The sequence below is a fragment of the Pezoporus wallicus genome, unplaced genomic scaffold (genome assembly GCF_028554395.1).
Source record: "Pezoporus wallicus isolate ANWC-B61680 ecotype Strahan unplaced genomic scaffold, APGP_CSIRO_Pwel_v1 scaffold_3294, whole genome shotgun sequence".
In the NCBI taxonomy this organism is placed as follows: domain Eukaryota; kingdom Metazoa; phylum Chordata; class Aves; order Psittaciformes; family Psittacidae; genus Pezoporus; species Pezoporus wallicus.
The window spans coordinates 15,327,448-15,345,429 of record NW_026635478.1 but is presented as its reverse complement, the minus strand read 5'-3'; the positions used below and the strand labels follow the sequence as shown (position 1 = coordinate 15,345,429).

At 46.2% G+C, this 17,982-nt stretch overlaps 1 protein-coding gene across 1 annotated transcript; it reads left to right on the top strand.

Moving 5' to 3' along the window:
* Nucleotides 1-562: 562 nt before the first annotated feature.
* Nucleotides 563-7,221, top strand: GABARAPL1 (GABA type A receptor associated protein like 1). The gene is made up of 4 exons (XM_057429786.1): nt 563-743; nt 4,443-4,521; nt 5,490-5,608; nt 7,063-7,221. Exons 1-4 carry the CDS (start codon nt 654-656, stop codon nt 7,126-7,128), a joined length of 354 nt encoding a protein of 117 aa, XP_057285769.1. The 5' UTR covers nt 563-653; the 3' UTR covers nt 7,129-7,221.
* The last annotated feature ends 10,761 nt before the right edge of the window (nt 7,222-17,982 follow it).

The following is a 17,982-nucleotide window of genomic DNA, read 5'->3' as shown; positions in this document are numbered from 1 at the left end:
AGTAACCCAGATCCAAACAGCAACAGGGATGGGCACGAAACCCAGCCTTTTTTTGGTCTTACATCTCACAGACATTTAAGAACAGGTCAGGACAAGCAGAGGCACCAAGAGCACGGGTGACAAGCAGCCCGGCTCCCACGAGTCCATCCCCACAGTCACGGCTGGATTATGTGCCTGCTCATGCTGTATTTATAACCGCCGACTCACGCGTGGGTGCAGCGTTGCTCAACGTATGTTTAGTTTGCGTTTATATATCTAAAATAAACGTTTATTTTATATATATATAAAATTGCATATTTTACATCCATCTTTATTCATTGCCGCAAACAAACCAGGAGCACCTCCTTTCTTGACCCTCCCCCCCCCCCCCCCCCCCCCAGTACGTGAATGGTCCGCACCTTGGCGGTGTGGACACGAGCCCCGCCCCGACCGCACGGTGACGGCGGGGGGGTGGCGGTGGGTGCCTCCCCGTGACGGTACAGCGCGCAGCTCGGCGTCGGCGGGTGGTGCGCTACAGTGGTAGGGCCCGGGTTGCGCTGCTGCGCTGTGCTGCGCTCGCCGCTCTTGCCGCGGGGTGGGTCGCAGAGCACCCGGCCGTAAGGGGAGGAAGCGGCTGCGGCGGCCCTCGGGAGGGACGGTGAGAACCCGGCAGCATGAAGTTCCAGTACAAGGAAGACCACCCGTTCGAGTACAGGAAAAAAGAAGGGGAGAAAATCAGGAAGAAATATCCCGACAGAGTCCCTGTGAGTGCGGGTGACGAGGGCGGCTTCCCTGGCAGACCAGTCAGCCTTTGTTGGGCTTTGCTGCCGGCTGCTGCTTGCTTTGTATTTATTCTTTTCTGAGGCAGAACAAATGAGATCGGTAAAGATGGTTGCGGTCGTGACGATCCGATTTCAAATCCCAGGCTGCTTTTGTGTTCAGCGCAAAGCTAGGGATGTTATTGTGTAAGGAAGGCCTCTGTCGGTGGGTGGCTGAATCCCGGCTTTCTTGGGATCCGCAGTAACTCGGCAGTGGGAATGCTGCTAATCTCTTTTTCTGGGAGCCTGCGTGCGTGGGGATGGGGAGGGAGCTTACCATCCTTTGTGGAAATGGAGGAGAACAATGAGGTGGGTGAGCCGGGTACACTCCGTGGAAAACAAGCTCGAGATCCTTGTCATCTGATCCTTTCCCTTTATATTTATTTTGCCTTCTTTTGGCCTTTTTTTTTTTTTCCGGCACGGCCTCGCTCTGTTCTTTTGCATGAGAGAAAAAAAAAATAAGATACTTCTCAGGCTTCTTGCCCTCCTGTTTAATCATCCTGTGGAAAAAAACGTCACTTGGAAAACAAGGTCATCTCCTACCTAAACTTTGCTTCCTCATCCTTTGGTCCCTTTGGAGTACCTGTGGAAAACTTATAGCTTTATAATTACTAATAATAGTTGGGAAAAGAGGTGACAAATTGAATTAATTGTGGTGGGGGTTTTGGGTGGGTTTTTGGTTTGGTTTGATTTTGTGGGTTTTTTGTTGTTGGATTTGTGTGTGTGTGTGTGTGTTCCTTTTTAATAAACGTTTTGCAAATGTGCCTTCTTTCCATCCCCACTGGAGAGGTCTGTCCTAGATTTGCTGCCCCGGGTACTGCATGCAAAATAATTTAGACTCCCCCATAAATCCGAGCACAAGGGTAACAGTTACTCCACATGTTTTCCCTGCAGGCTGACACCATTTTTTTTCATCTCGGGAGCGGTCCTCAACTGGACTTGCAAAAGTTCTTGAAAGTCAGTATTCGGGTACATTTGTCCTGGCTGGTTTTGAGAACCCCTCAAACCTAGCAGGTTGAGCAAAAGTCTTGTGTGGTTTTGTGGTATATGATGAAGACCACAGAGGTCAGGAGTGAGGCAAGTGGTAAACTGAGGATTAACATGGCAGATTGCACAGCAGATCATGATAGATGTATGCAGCAGAGCTGTGTGAGGAGCACAAGACTACATCTGGGAAAGGTAAAAGAGGTCAAGGTAGGGGGGCACCGGCAGATCATTATGGAGAAAGCCATGACCAAAATAACATGATGTGCTATAGTTCAGGATAAGTGAGAACAACACATGCTGAGGCCCAGATGTTAATTGTTGGGGGTAGCCTGTGGTCAGAGCTGTGTAAGGAGCAGATGAATGCAGCAGACATCACTTATGTCTCTGCCCTTCCTAACAGCAAGATCCTTGAAGATGACGTCTGTTTGACTGCCTACACTGCAGTGCCCTGATACATCTCAGCATTTTGCTGAGATTATACTGCTGGCATGGTCCCACCTCACCACAGTCACCACCCAGCAACAATAGACATACAGATAATCTGTATCTGCCCTTTGGATTTTGTTTGTAGGTTTATTTGTGTGCTTCAGAAGAGATACCTGTGTTATCAGGCAGACTGACTACAGTTGCTAGTCAGATTAGTAGAGCACTTCCATTCCTTCCCCTGCCTCTTTGCAAGATATCTCTAAAGCTTAGTGGTGATCTAATTTAAATATTTACTAGCGTTTAGAAGCCCCAAAACTCTCGCCTCTTCCCTATAGCCAGTGACTTATTTTCCTTTATTATCTAACGACAAGCCACCTTTTTGGAGTCAGGGTGGTCATATCCGTGCTGCTGATATAGCAGCTGTGTGTGTCAGTAGTTTTTAAAATTGGAGGTAAGAATTAAAGGTTTCTCTCTACTGCAGTTTCTTCTGTTAGGTATTGTCTTGTTGGATGTGCAGGTGAAAAAACATGCAAAGTGCTGTTGCTGTTCAGCCTGCATCTGTTCAGTGAGATTGTGAAACTCTCCTTCCTTCATAGCATTTACCAGCAGCGTCTTGTATGCAAATGTATGTCCTACCACAAGGTGCCTGAAAGAGCTTGAATGCCTTGTACTAATAGAGGTTCTTCAAGTTCTTGCAGTAACAGAGACAACCCTTTTTCTATTTTAAAAACAAACTTAGAATTTTCAGGGGTTTTGGCTGTGTTGGCAGCATCCAGATAGAGCACAGGCAAGAGACATCCAAGCTAGCATCTCCGTGGTATGACATGCTTAGCAGATACTCACTTGGATGTAGAAAGAGTAAAGTTAGCAAGCTACTTTGGCCAGGCTAAATACACCAAGCTCATCATCATAATGTTTTCTCTAGTATATTGTATCACTGATGTGACACCACCATTTTGCTTCCAAGAGAAGGCTTAGTCCACAGCCTTTTTGGTTAGACAACAAATAGAGTTGCTGATTTGAATTGCCAAAGAGCTGTGGGAGCATGAAACCCTTAGAAATTAGTCCCACAGTGTCTCAGATGGAGTATTTACGGTTACAAGGTCTAACAGAATTACCGAGCTGAGGAGATCTAGAAAATCCAGCTTCTTGTTAGATGGTCAAAATGGCTTCTGCAGAACAGCAAGCCACACAGATGGAGTTGTGTCATATATCTCTTACCAGTTCAAAACTACATATCATTAAAACAAAATAAAATAAACCTGCCTGCAGTTGTTTTCTGCACAAACCCAGTAGTTCCAAAGGTTTCAAAGGCTTTTCATGGAAGAAGATCAGGTCATTTTGGAATATTTCCTGTTTCTGAGGTAAGCATTTTGCCTAGCTCTAGTAGCAAAGATGTTCCTATAGCAGAAGATCTCTTGGTCAGTTTGACTTTAAAGGTGCTGAGCTTCATATTTTAATGTGTTGTAATGACATTAGAATATAATGAGGATTAGGATTTTGTGTCAGAGGTCTCTCCAGTGACTCCAGTTGCCTGGATGTTAGCCTGTATTTTAAGTATTAGATATTTATATGGTTAAGAAAATACCCATAACTAGATAAAGTAGGGAAAATAGCCTTAAAGGATACAGATTTCACAGTAGAAAATAACTACCAAAGAGCTGGGGATTAAAAAAACCCAAACATTCCCCAGTGAGCTGTAGTTTCTCTTTAATTCTTTGCTTCATTCTAGAGCACTTGGTATTGGTGAATGTAGAAATTAGGATGTGGGACTCCTGGGAGTAGGGCTGATTTTGTGCCAATCAGTTTGGAACTGTTACCTGGAAACAGTTCAACTTGTGATGCTTCTTGTGTTCATGTATTAGCCTCCTGGTAGCTCCTACATACAAAATTAACCTGCATTGGGACCATCAAGGTGACCTGATTTTTTTAATTTATTTTTTTTTCCCTTGGCTATTATGGTTTATTTTTATGCCTGTTCTAGACTGTTTTTTACTCAGTATGCTTACTGCTGCAGTCCTGGGCTCCCAGCACAGCTGTTGCCCGCGATTTTAAGTCTTCTTCTCACCTATCTGTGCTTTAATGTTGTGTATTTGTTATAGATTAAATAAATTTCTAATGCCTGGTAGCACCATCTCTCTCAAAGGGTAATATCCTTTTTCACTGATGCTTTTTGGTACACTTTGTCTTACGATGCTCATGGGTTATTTCTTGCATTCTCTGACTCTCTAGGTAATTGTGGAAAAAGCACCAAAAGCCAGAGTACCCGATCTAGACAAAAGGAAGTATCTTGTGCCTTCTGACCTCACAGGTAACAAAGTCCATTTTTCCTGATTTTTCAGTGAGAAGGTCTCAGAAGTATTTTTTACTATGATCAGCACCAAGAAAATATCCAGGCAGGCTCCACATCTTATCATCACCTTGTTATATTTATGCACTTTACAGCCTGGATTACAACATGCAGAATTCTTTTGAGATCTTCTAAGGTATCACACTGACTTAGCATGCATGTGTCACAGCTGACTTCTAACCATGATGAAAATGGCTGAATTGTGTATCATAGGCAGTAGCATAATCATCAGTTAATGATGACCTCGCTGCAGAGTAGTTGCCAGAGGCTATATCCTTGTTGCAGGAAGAGACAAATTCTTGAAATGGTCCCACAATTTTCCAGGATGGAGTGGTTGGAGTCATAGCTACAGAGTTTCTTTTCTGAATGGTCGTAGACATTTTGTGTGTGAATACATTTGTTTTAATTTGAGAACACGAACAAGGTAAGGGAACAACATTTCTTTTTCTTGCAGTATATAGTGGATTGCAAAATACTTTCTTGTGCAACGTGGCTCAAGCAAATAGTAAGGAATTTGTTTTCAGGAATGGTATGACCAGTTACACCAAGGCTAAATTCTCTAAGGTGTCTTTGAGCTGTAGGATTTAAAGGTTAAACTATTTAGACGTCTTCCCACCACTCCCTGTAGTAGAGTATTTAATACCATAGTAGGTGGAGTGTGGACTTGCAGGGTACATACCTGAGGCATGTACCTGAGAAAATACCAGCTCCAAGTAGATTGGCTGCTAATGTGGTTGCAATCATGAAGTTCCTAATTTCTTTCCTACATTGTTCATTTTCCCCTACTTTTCACATACAGCCTATGACTTCCACCACCAAAAGAAAACAGCCATGGTTAGGTTGTTTTCACAACCACAAAACAAGAAACCAAAAAACCCAAACCAAATGTTCTTTCTGCACCTAAGGCATTCTTCTCTATTCCTCTTCAGTTGGCCAATTCTACTTCTTAATCCGAAAGCGGATCCACCTGAGGCCAGAAGATGCCCTATTCTTCTTTGTCAATAATACCATCCCTCCCACCAGTGCTACCATGGGCCAGCTGTATGAGGTAAGCCTGGCCCATCTCTTTTTTCTTTTGTTGGAGTATCTGGAAGAATGTGCATTTTCACTGAAGGACAGCTGACCACTAGTCTACTGGCAATGGGTGCAGCTTGGTTGTAGATGCCTGAACACAAACCCTTTTCACCTGGGCTGTATTCCATCATCTCTTTAGGGAAGTTCCATCCTGCAGTTATAAAGGGTAGCCCGAGGAGCCTCATCATTTTAACTGATTGTTTGCTAGTTAAAAGGATTGTTGTATCAGATGGTAAATGATTGCCTCAGCAGTGATATGTTGCTCCTGCTGCTTTAACAAAGTAATGAAATAAACCTCTTTATAGCTCAGTGGAAAGATTGGGGGGGGGGGGGGGGGGGGGGGAGGGGAGTAGAACACACACTATAGCTTTCCAGTTTATACAAAAGAGATTTCCTTTTAGCTAGTAAAAGAACACAGTATCACTGGGCAACCATTGTCAAGGAACACTTATTCTTTGTTGAGAATTTTTCATCACTTGCACTGTATATGTGAGGACCTTGTAGGACACTGTGAATATTGCTGCCCAGCATTTCTACTGAGCAGTGTTATTTGATTGACCTTAAAGGCATTATTCTGTACTCATCAGAGGAATGTCCTCAATTAGCTGGTTTGCAGCCTGGCTTGAGTTCTTTTGCTGTGTTAGTGTGCTTTAATAGAAGAGCTCCAGTATGGTGCTGGGAACCTTGTGTTAGGGTTTTCTTTTTACTGTCACGTTTTGACAGTAATTGGACAATTTGCATGTGAATGGATGAAAATCATGTAAGGTTAACACACACAGGGAGTTTTCCACATCTGGACATGTAGCAGGAAGGTATGTCTGACTGTCCAAATCTGAGATGAGGACTCTTTTCCTGGCACTCTGCAGACTTTTTGTCTCCATGTAATTACTTAACATCTCAGCTTTACTGCCCATATGTAAACCAAGACTAGAAATACAGCCACTTTCCAAAGTGTTCTGAAAAATGAAAAATACAGTCACATTTACCAAATACTGAAGTATCTAGAGGTGATTTTTGACTTGTTAAAGCCTTCCAAGTCTCCTCTCAATCTCAAGGCTGTACCAGTGCTGAAATTCTACTGCTTAGCCTGAAACAGTCAGAGCTGTGTCTGTAGCACATTTGCAGCACACTCTGGCTGTGGCTCTTCAAGTAATTTCACTGTATCCAGAAATGTGATGTGCATGAATTAAGAAGCAGAGCCAGAGAGAGGGAGTTGCTATACACTTGCTTTGGTATGAAGAAGCAGTGGCCAGAGAGAGGGAGTTGCTATACACCTGCTTTGGTATGAAGAAGTGAAGCATTTGATATAAAGGGGGAGAAATAGTGAAAGAGAGGTTATGCCCTCTTGTTACAGTGCTCCCTGGGCTTTTCACATGTAGCACGTTACAGGGCTTTGGTGTGTTACTTTCTTTCTTTCTCCCCTTGCAGGATAACCATGAAGAGGACTATTTTCTCTATGTGGCCTACAGTGATGAGAGCGTCTATGGCAAATGAGCACCAGCACCTCAGGCATGCAGGCGAGATGGACTGATGGAATGGATTTGGAGGGGGAGTGTTGGAGAGGCAGAAGGAGGATGCCTGAGAAGAGGGGAAGAGAACTGGAAGTGAAACACATGCACAATGCCATCACCTACCATGCATTAATAATAACCTTTTATTTTTTAAATTGAGGGGAGGGAGGGATGGGGGAACAGTGTATGAAAGGGTGAACTGAAAGGCTAACAAGGGGTTCTGCACTGAGGGATGGGGGGACGCCACTGTTCATAGTTATTCTCTTGCCATAGCTGAAAGTAGTTAGCCAGTATTGGAGGCTGATAGACAAGCCAGTGTGGTGGAGCTCCAGGAGGATGACTGGGCAGAAAGGCCGTATTTGTGTAACCCTTTCATTGGATGAAGGCATGCCATATATTGTACACTGACCTTGTCACGCCTTGCCCATGGCACAGGCTTCACTCCTGTGAGCATTCAGTGAGCTGTTAAATACTTCACTTTGCCCACACAAGGCTGTCCTGTGCTGACAGTCTGCACTCCTACAGCTACCTGTGAAGTGTTCCAAGAGCATTGTATTTCCCATAATTTCTCTCAGTATTAGAAAGGCTGACTCTGAGGGCTGGGAACTCATCAGCTGTGAGATGTGAAGGTTGGGGAAAAGAAGGATTCCTCCCCCCCCCCCTCCTCCCCCCTTTGTTGCTTTAATTGAAAGTGCTGGAGAGAAAAATTAGAGAAGACATTTTCATTCCTACCTAGTGAAGTCAACTGATAAACTTGTAAGCACAGGGCTAGAAAGCACCTCAAGAGAATGACTAGCCTACTCCAGCTCTGCGACAGGACTGAGTAAACCAAACATGTCCACCATAGCTGCTTGTCAAACTTGTTCTTAGTGAGCTTCACTGAGGTGGATCCTGGAAGCTGCTGAATTTGTTCAGTTCCTAGCTAGCCTACAAGTGAGAGAGCTTTTCTTGCTACCTAATTTTAGTCTCCCTTGCTGTGTATTAAGGTAACTAACTACTAATGGTCTTGTTATTGGTGAACACAGGAAATTACTATCAGTGTTGTTCTTGCACCAGTCTTCTGCAGATTTGAAGATGGCAGAAATCCTGTGGGTTTAGCCTTCCATGTCTCATCCTTGTACAGTCCTTGCACCACGTGCGCAAGCAGAAGAAATCAGTCGCTTCCACAAGTTTTGGTGGATTTTTGTGATTGGATGACAGTACCACTCTTTCTAACAGGAGAGGTGCTTTTAGACTTGAAGGGGAATAGACTTTCTGTGGATTTTTTTTTTTTATTATTTTAAGCCAGCGTTGTTCTTAGAAGGGTGACAGATCCTGTCCTGTGCAAGCCTTATGCTGTCATGCCAAAGCAGTTTCTTCCCAATGGCACAAACATCAGATTTTCCCATAACTGCCATAACTCTGATGAAGGAATGGGGGTTGGGGAGTGAGCTGACTTTCACGAAAACTAGGGGGGTTTATCTAAAAATCAGAGAACTGGATCTGAATTACTGTAATCATTCCTACAATTGAGAGGGACCAAGAGGGAGGAAAAGACAAGAAGGATGAAGAAGACAGGCAGATTCCAAAATAAGTCAAAGGTGTTTGCTCTCCTTACATGAAGTTAGATCCCAGTTCTCTGTGTTCCTCAGGAATGAGAAATCACAAAGAGTGCTCCTTGATTGTGGAAGACAGGAAATCAGGTTTCAGCCTTCTCTGTTGTTCCACAGAGGTGCATGAGACAGGAGAGCAGGCTGGGAGCATAAAGTGGGAGTTAGCTGGCAGAACCGTGTGAAGGTCAGGGAAGGCAGCATGGTGGGGCTGGAGGGTCACTACCTGTGTGGTATGGGAAATAGTAGAAGAATGGGAGAGAAGGGGGGACCACAAAGGAGGTAGACAGAGTAGTCATAATGAGCAGACAGAAAATTGGGAAATAAAGGATGAAATGGGTGGGTTAGCATCCCCAGTTTTGCCTCCTGAACTTCAGGTTTGCTGTTCCATCATCTGGAATAAATGGATTTGGATGCATTGTACCTTCTGCCAACTTGGCATAACTTCAGTTTCTGCCTGCAGTACTCAGTCCTCTCTTTTTAGACCACTCTCCTCCAATTACCAGGCTCTTTTCACATCCTTTGGATGCAAATCCGAACCAGTCTCTTGTTTTAGGAAGCTCTGACTGTTCTGAAGCAAAAAACAGACCCAGGAGGCTTTCCAGGGTAGAAAACAAGATGCAGGCAGATGGTGTGCATGTCTCTGCCGCTGTCACACTTGCTCACATGCGTGCTGCCAAGCACATAGTTGTGTGTTGTCTCAAAGCTTAAGGGAGAAGTGTTGGCATTTGGGGTGCTTGGTTTTGAGTTCAGACCTCTCCTCCTGTCCTGCTGCTGGGTTTATACATGACATGTGTGGGACTAATCTCAGCCGTTTGTTACACGTAGAGTTTACAGTTTGATTTAGTTATATTACAGTTCTTTTAACTGGATTGTGGCATCTACTTCTGTTTTTGTGCTAGTCTGATATTGTACAAGGTAATGATGGTAATTCTTTTTTGTGTTGGTTAGCTGCAGGTTCTTGTAAACTAAAGTTCATACTACTTGAGCTAAGTCAACCAATCAATAAAGATGCATTTGAAAATCACACGCTTGATCCAAAATGGGTGACTAGCCTGTCTTCCTGATGTGGTCTTGTAAAAAGGAACAGCTTTACCAGAACTTCTTGATGCTCCTTTTTCCCAGAACCCCAGATTTACTCTGTCCTGTCTACCAGGATGAGTCACTTCTTTCTTATGTTGTTACACATATCCTGGGCATGTCTTGCCATGCCACCAATGTGGACTTCAATTAGACCTGGACAACATGAGAAGCTCTTAAGAAGCATAATGGAGGCAAAGGCATTCTCTGCCTGGGCCTGGCAACCATAGAATGGTTTGGGTTTGAAAGGGCATTAAGATCATCTAGTTTCAACTTCCGTGCCACGGGCAGGGACACCTCGCACTAGACCATGTTGCCCAAGGGTCTGTTCAGCTTCAGAACACCCTCAAGTCCTCCGAAGGGTTGTTCTGAATCACTTCTTTTCAGTGTCCTGCTCCAGGCTGGGCTTGTCTGTCCCACGCTGGTGCAGAGCCTCTTGCTGTGGCTGGACTCCAGTTCAGTTAAACTGCAGGTGGCAGCTGCAGCTTTCTTTGATGAGGTAAGGCTAAGGGCTGTGGAAGGAAGGGATCACGGGGCTTTTATTGTGATACTGCTGCTTGGGAGAACTGGTTTCATGCAAAGATTGGTCCCTCGAGTGGGGCAGCCATGGGAGCACCTGGCTGGGACCAGGTCCCCATGGCTCTGCCTGTGTTGTTCCAGATTCCTTGGAGCTATGGGACTAGGAGGCCCTCTGATTGAGGCAGGAACTAGAGAAGACCCTCTGCAATACCTGGCTCCAGCCAACACCCAGGAGTTCATTAAAGCTCATCACTTTAATGACACCTAAGGGGGTGTTTTTCCCTGGTGGCACACTCATGGTTGGCGAGACCACCTGTGGGTGATGGCAAGGTTGGGGTCTGCCAGCTGTGGGGACACAAAGTCATGCCAGGAGAGACCCCAGAGCAGGGATCTCCCCGCATGATCCTGGGGCCTTGTTGTGGCCTCCCACTGTCCAGGGGAATTCCCTTGCCACCCTCCCATCGCTGCATGACCACGTCCAGGTCCAACCAGGGCTGGTGCAGAAAACAGCCCAGGGCAGCCCTGACCATATCACCACAGCAAGCTTTGCCCTCCTGCCATCCTGTCGCTCTGGGACCCTCTGCCCAGTGGTACAGTGGGGGTGTAACAAGGGAAAAGGGGAACATGGGCAGCTGGTGAGAACCACCACCCTCAGCCCCAGCACAGTTTGGAGTCTTCTCTTGTCACAGGCACAGGGCTGGTGTGCCTTTTGCATGCCATGCTTCCTGAAGAACAGCTGGAAGAGCAGATTTAAAAGCAGGTTTGGCTGTCCTGGGTTCAGATGTAGCAGTCATTTTTCACTTTCTTAATAGCTGGTGCAGTGCTGTGTTTTCGACTTTAGTCTGAGAACAGTGCTGATAACACCAATGTTTTCAGCTCTTGCTAAATAATGTTTACTCTGATCAGGGAATTTTCAGTCTCATGCTTTTCCAGCAAGGAAGGGCATGGGAAGCTGGGAGGAAGCAGAGACAGGACACCTGGCCCAAACTAACCAAAGGGGAATTCCATACCACAGCACATCATGCCCAGTATAGAAACTGGGGGGGGGGGAGTGATGCTGAAGGCCCAGATCACTGCTGGGTAGGTTAGGCTGGGTATAGGTCAGCAGGTGGCGAGTATTGTATTGTGCATCACTTGTGTTTATTGTTTTCCTTTTCCCTTTTTAGTTTTATATTCTCTCCTCTTGTTATTTCCCGTATTATTATTATTGGTGGTAGCAGTAGTAGTTTTGTATTATACCTCTAGTTACTGGACTGTTCTTATCTTAACCCATGGGTTTTACATTCTTTCAATTCTCCTCCATGTCCCTCCAGGAGCAGGGGGAGGAAAAAGGTGGTGAGTGAGCAAGCAGCTGCGTGGTTTTGAGCTACCGGCTGGGCTTAAACCTCAGCAGTTCTTTGTGGTGCCCAACATTGGGGCTGGAAGGGTTGAGATAACAACAGATCTGATCAGAGTGTGTCTGATCATATCTGTGATAAGCATTCATTGTTTCAGATTAATAGTCACTCGTCACAATGCCGACTTACTGGCTCTCAAAGTTGTTGCTCTTGATCTCACAGTTCCAGCATGTTGTACCTTACTTACAGCTGGTATTTGCTGTGTTAGTGTTTATCGGCTGAGGGCCTTGGGCTAAGGTTCTTGTTTCATTGTACTTCATGGTGATGACTTGTGATACAATAGAATCATTGGTCATGAAACTGATCTGGCTTGTGTTCCCAGTGTGGTCATCACCTCTATAATTTGGGAGGCATGTAATGGAATTTTTTAACAGTTTCACTTTTTTTTTTTCCTGCTCGGGTGGTCAGCCTGTGAAGGGATATTCCCTGCTCCCCCACCAGGCTATTTACAGCAGCATTTGAGAATTCTGAAGGTTTCGTATGGCTTTTGAATACCCTTGAACCCTGCCTGCTGCTTTTGCTGGGGATCAGCATGTTGGCACACATACAGAGTGTGTTTTACCAACAGCCATACCACCCTGAGAACGCCCTATTTTGTCTGATCTCAAAAGTTAAGCAGAGCTGGGCTTGGGTCTTGTCTAGGGTTAAACGACGATATAGGAGGACCACCAAGAGATTTTCACCAAGAGATTTTCACCAAGGCTGGACAGCCACAAGTGACTGTGGGGGACAGTATGAGCAAGCACCTGGGCCAGTGGGCCCCTCCAGTGCTTTGGAACTTCACCTCTGAACAAGTGCAAAATCTGTGAAAATTAGCAGAACACTTAAATGAGGTGTGCTATCATTCTGGCAATACCAGAGAGGGACAAATCACTGCAACATGCTAGGGCTTGGCCTATGCCTACAGAGCACCTCTGGAAAAAGATGTCTCTGGATCTGATGGCAAAGCAACAGACAACACAGCTACTCAACCCCCAAGCACAGCAGCTACGCCAGCCTGAACAACAGACACTGCAGCTGCTCCAACCCTAGTGGCAGACACTGCAGCTGCTCCAGCCACAGTGATAGACACTGCACTTAAACCTAAGGACCAATCCATGCCAATATTGGTTGCCCCTGTAAGCAAGGGGAAAAGCAAACAAAAGCCACAAAGGGCAACTTGTGCAGTGAAGAAGATGAAGACCCAATGAACTTACTACAGGGGATAGCATCTGAACAAGAGTTATTAATACATGAATCAGAGGAAGAGGAAGAAGGAGTGGCAGAAAACTCCAACAGACATCTGAGCTTTTGTAGTCAGGTATACAGAGGATCCGAGGCCAGCTATACTCCAACTGAAAAAGAGATACTGGCAGCCTGTGAAGGGGGTTGAGCTGCTTCAGAAGTGATTGGCACTGAAGCACAGCTCTTCCTGGTTGCCCGTGCTGGGCTGGATGTTCAAAGGCAGGGGCTCCCCTACACATCATGCAACCGATGCTACATGGAGTAAGTGGGCTGCACTAATTACACAGCGAGCTCGAATAGGAAATCCCAGTCGTCCAGGAATTCTAGAAGTCATCATCGACTGGCCAGAGGGCAAAGATTTTGGAATGTCACCAGAGGAGGAGGTAATGCGTGCTGAAGAGGCCCCATCATATAATAAACTGTCAGAAAGTGAAAAGCAATATGCCTTGTTTATTGATGGGTCCTGCCATATTGTGGGAAAACATTGAAGATGGAGGGCAGCTGTATGGAGTCCCCTACAACAAGTTGCAGAAACTGCTGAAGGAGAGGGTGAAAGTTGAAAGGTGAAACCCTAACCCTAACCTAACCCTTGAAAGGTGAAAGCCATCCAGCTGGCCTTGGACATTGCTGAATGAGAAAAATGACCAATACTTTATACTGACTCGTGGATGGTGGCAAATGCCCTGTGGGGGTGATTGAAGCAATGGAAGCAGAGTAACTGGCATGCGGAGGCAAACCCATCTTGCTGCTGCACTGTGTCAAGATATCACTGCCTGGGAGCAGAACCTGGTGGTAAAGGTACACTACGTAGATGCTCATGTACCCAAGAGTCGGGCCACTGAAGAACATCAGAACAACCAACAGGTGGGTAAATCTGCTAAGATTGAAGTGGCTCAGATGGACTTAGATTGGCAACATAAGGGTGAATTATTTTTAGCCCTGAGGGCTTATGACACCTCAGGCCATCAAGACAGAGATGCAGCATACAGATAGGCTTGTGATTGAGGGGTGGACTTAACAAAGGACACTATTGCCCGGGTTATTCACAAATGTGAAACATGTGCTGCAATTAAGCAAGCCAAGTGGTTAAAGCCTCTCTGGTATGGAGGACGATGGCTGAAGTACAAATATGGGGAGCCCTGACAGATTGATTATATCACACTCCCACCAACCCTCCAAGGCAAGCACCATGTGCTTACCACGGTGGATGCAACCACCGGATGGCTGGAAACATACGCTGTGCCCCACGCCACTGCCCAGAACACTATCCTGGGCCTTGAGAAACAGATTTTGTGGTGACACTGCACCCCAGAGAGAAATGAGTCAGACAATGGGACTCATTTCTGGAAGAACCTTAGAGACACTTGGGCCAAAGAGCATTGAGTGGGTATATCACAACCCCTACCATGCACCAGCCTCTGGGAAAATCGAATGGTACAATGGGCTGTTAAAAACTACACTGAGAGCAATGGGTGGAGAGACTTTCAAACATTGGGACACACATTTACCAAAAGCCACCTGATTGGTCAACACCAGAGGATCTGCCAACAGGGCTGGTCCAGCCCAGTCAGAACTTTTACGTACTGTAGAGGGGGATAAAGTTCCTGTGGTGCACATAAAGAATTTGCTGGGGAAGACAGTCTGGGTTATTCCTGCTTCAGGTAAAGTCAAACCCACTCGTGGGATTGCTTTTGCTCAGGGACCTGGATATACTTGTTGGGTAATACAGGAAGATGGGGAAGTCTGATGTATACCTCAAGGGGATTTGTTTTTAGGGAAAAACAGCCAGTGAGTTCAATTATATGACTGCTATATAACACTTTTTTAGCCAATCAGCTAAATGCCCATCACCATTCTGGGATTTGAAAAGAAAATATGTGCTGTCATGAACATCAGCGGAGAATAAAGTCATGGGAAAAGCCAGCAGCAGCAGAACTGTCCTCAGGTCACCATGAACTGACCCTGACTTCCCTCCAATCATCACCCCAACAAAGAATGAACTTTGATGAAACCAGATGAGTCCAGCGGTGTCGGCAGCAGGCAACAATCCAACACTACACACCAACTCTCCCGCCCTAAAAGACTGTTATAAGAGATGGAGCCTGACACCATGGACTGAAAGAATTCAGCAAATTTTATGGTTATGGTCCATGGACTAAGAAATTATATCTCTCTTTTTGTGTGTATATGCGAGACAAAAGCAATGGTATCTTGAAAAATGTGCAATCTGAGCATGATGTGAATGATATGGAATAAGGAGTGTATATTATCCTGGGTTCAGCTGTAGCAGTCATTTTTCTCCTCCTTAATAGCTGGTGCTGTGCTGTGTTTTTGACTTTAGTCTGAGAACAGTGCTGATAACACACTGATGTTTTTAGCTGTTGCTAAGTAATGTTTAATTAGCTGGATGGAAGCAGAGACAGGACACCTGACCCAAACTAACCAAAGGGGAATTCCATACCACAGCACATCATGCCCAGTATAGAAACTGGGGGGAGTTACCCAGAAGGCCCAGATCGCTGCTCAGATTGGGTTGGGTATTGGTTGGTGGTATTGTGCATCACTTGTGTTTATTGTTTTCTTTTCCCTTTTTAGTTTTATATTCTCTCCCCTTGTTATTTCCCATAGCATTATTATTATTTGTGACAGCAGTAGTAGTTTTGTGTTGTACCTTAGTTACTGGACTGTTATTATCTCAACTCATGGGATTTACATTCTTTCAATTCTCCTCTCCATCCTCCAGGAGTGGGGGCAGAGGCGAAGAAAGGGGGCGGATCGAGTGAGCGGCTGCGTGGTTCTGAGTTACTGGCTGAGCTTAAATCATGACATTGGTCAAAGAACCTGGGTGTGTGCCAGGGTGGCCACATCTGTCTCCTTCCAGCACTGTTTTTAAAACCCAGCTGTGAGCTCCACAGCCCCTCCAAAGCATTATTCACTGACATGACAGACAGCACTGTTGATAAGGGAGAACCATCACTAACCACACACACCCCCAGTAGTACTTTTGCTGCATAGCCTCTTTGAGCACATCTACATGGATATCGCTGCCTGACAGGAGGTGACCGGCTCCCAAAAAGTATCTTGGCTTGTCTTGGCTCCTTATGCTTGTGCTGGCTGACTACCACCACCAGTAGAGACATGGACATCTTCTGTGTCACCTCTCCCACCTGAGGGCCTTCTTCCCCTTCCATGGGGAGCATGAGTTGTCATTCAGACACCTCTAAACATTCACACCTCATTGGCATCCCCACCCAGGTTGACTGAGTTGAAGAGCACCTAAGCTGCTCCTTTGTGCCTTTTGAGATTTCTAAAGGTTCCCAAGGTGGGCAGTGGAGAGCACAGACCTTACTTTTGATGGTGTCTGTCATCTCCTTGCTCACAGAAGCTCTCGTTCACTGTCTTCACCAGCCCTGGCTTGAGGTTAAACTAACCATGTGACACAGTGAGAAACTCTTGGCAGCCCACGACAGGGGAAAACTAGTTGGCCTTGTGTTAAGCTAGTGAGACAATAAAGGGAAAAACTACCAGGCAAAACACAGGAAAGCAGACCATCAGGATGAAGCAGTGAAGGAGGAAACAGAAGGTGCGGCTGTAACTGAGCTGGGGATGCCTGGTACTGCCAGTCAGAAGCCCTGTTCCTGTGCTGTGCAACCTGCAGCAAGACAAGAAATCCACTTGTGTAACCTGAGGATTGCATTCCTTTTGGATCTGGTGACTGGTTAACTGCTCACCCTCCTGATCAAGGTCAGTCTATGCCCCAGACTGTACAGGGGCCAAATACCACCTCAGAGATGGTGATGGCACCTTTTCATTCAGGCACCAGTTGGTGATGCTACAAGAAGAGCTGGGTGTCGTGTATTGCGGTGCAGAGTGTGCCAATACTTTCCTAGCCTTTAAGTTTGGAGGGCAACCAGTTGGTTTCAGCACAGCTCAGAGGTTGTGCTACTGCTTCTGCACAAGTGGCATGGGGTCTCTTCTAGTAACAGCACTGGCACGTGGCACAGTGAGAGCCATGTACAGACATGAAGCTGTGCCTTTGCATGAAACTTCCCTTTTTTTTCTTAATTTCCAGTAGGCAATACTGCTGTTTATTCTCCATTTCCTGTCTTTTCCAGCACAGTATCATCAGAGAGCTGTTTAGTTTTATTTTACAGGAGGAAGCTACTGGCCGTAAGCACAAACAGGTTTGCATTCCTCAGGGCCATATCTAGTGCTCGCATCAACTTCTTCCTCAGCACAGCTTCCACCAAGTTCGTGGGCCCTGCAGGGCCTGTGTTTGTGCCACTGAGCCTCCTGAATTCTTCAGCATAAAGGAATGGTTTTGGCCCCCTCGGTCTGCCTAGGAAGGCAGGAGGGTTTGGGCTGGAAAAATATTTTCTTTACTCCTTAAGCAAAGACATTCTGAGCTTGTCTGCAGTGTGTTAAGTTCCTTTATATGAAACTCATGGGACGCTAACAAAAGCTGCTCCAAGGTGCGCTTTCTGATCCTGCTGCAGTCATTCACTGCAGAGTGAGCTATTTAAGAAAGAACTGAGCTGCAGGGAGGTGCAAGGCTATCACTTTAGCAATTTCAGTGGCACTGTAACCCACCAGAGTAGGGCAAGTCGGCCAGTTGTGATCCTGACATTGCTCAAGGCACTGTGCACTCCAGCCTGGAGCTGAAGAAATCCCAGAGCCACAAATGCTTGAACACACATCCGTGGCCTTGGTGTGGAAGTGGTTAAGGTGGTAACCCCCCGCTGTGCACCGGCCTGGTGACCTTTCCTGTCGTGCCACCTACACCCGAGTTGCTGCTGCTTGGAGACGCTCCGCGCAGCACCGAGCAGGGCCGTGTCTGCCCTCACTAGAGCAGGAGGAGCTCCGCAGCCTTCAGCTGAAGGCAGGCCTGGATCTTTCCCCTTCCTTGAGGCGCTGGTGAACCGCTCCTGCCCTACTTGGCGCGGGGGGGGGGGGGGCTGAGGAGAGGTGCGGGGCAGCTCCATCCCGAGGCCGTCCCGGTGCTGCCCTGGCCGTTGCAGCCCAGCGGCA

Bases quoted from the DNA above. Each gene is read 5' to 3' on its own strand.
- GABARAPL1 (XM_057429786.1), top strand. From the start codon at position 654: ATGAAGTTCCAGTACAAGGAAGACCACCCGTTCGAGTACAGGAAAAAA. The intron at 4,522-5,489 runs GTAACAAAGTCC...ATTCCTCTTCAG, and splicing joins TGTGCCTTCTGACCTCACAG to TTGGCCAATTCTACTTCTTA. The intron at 5,609-7,062 runs GTAAGCCTGGCC...CTCCCCTTGCAG, and splicing joins CCATGGGCCAGCTGTATGAG to GATAACCATGAAGAGGACTA.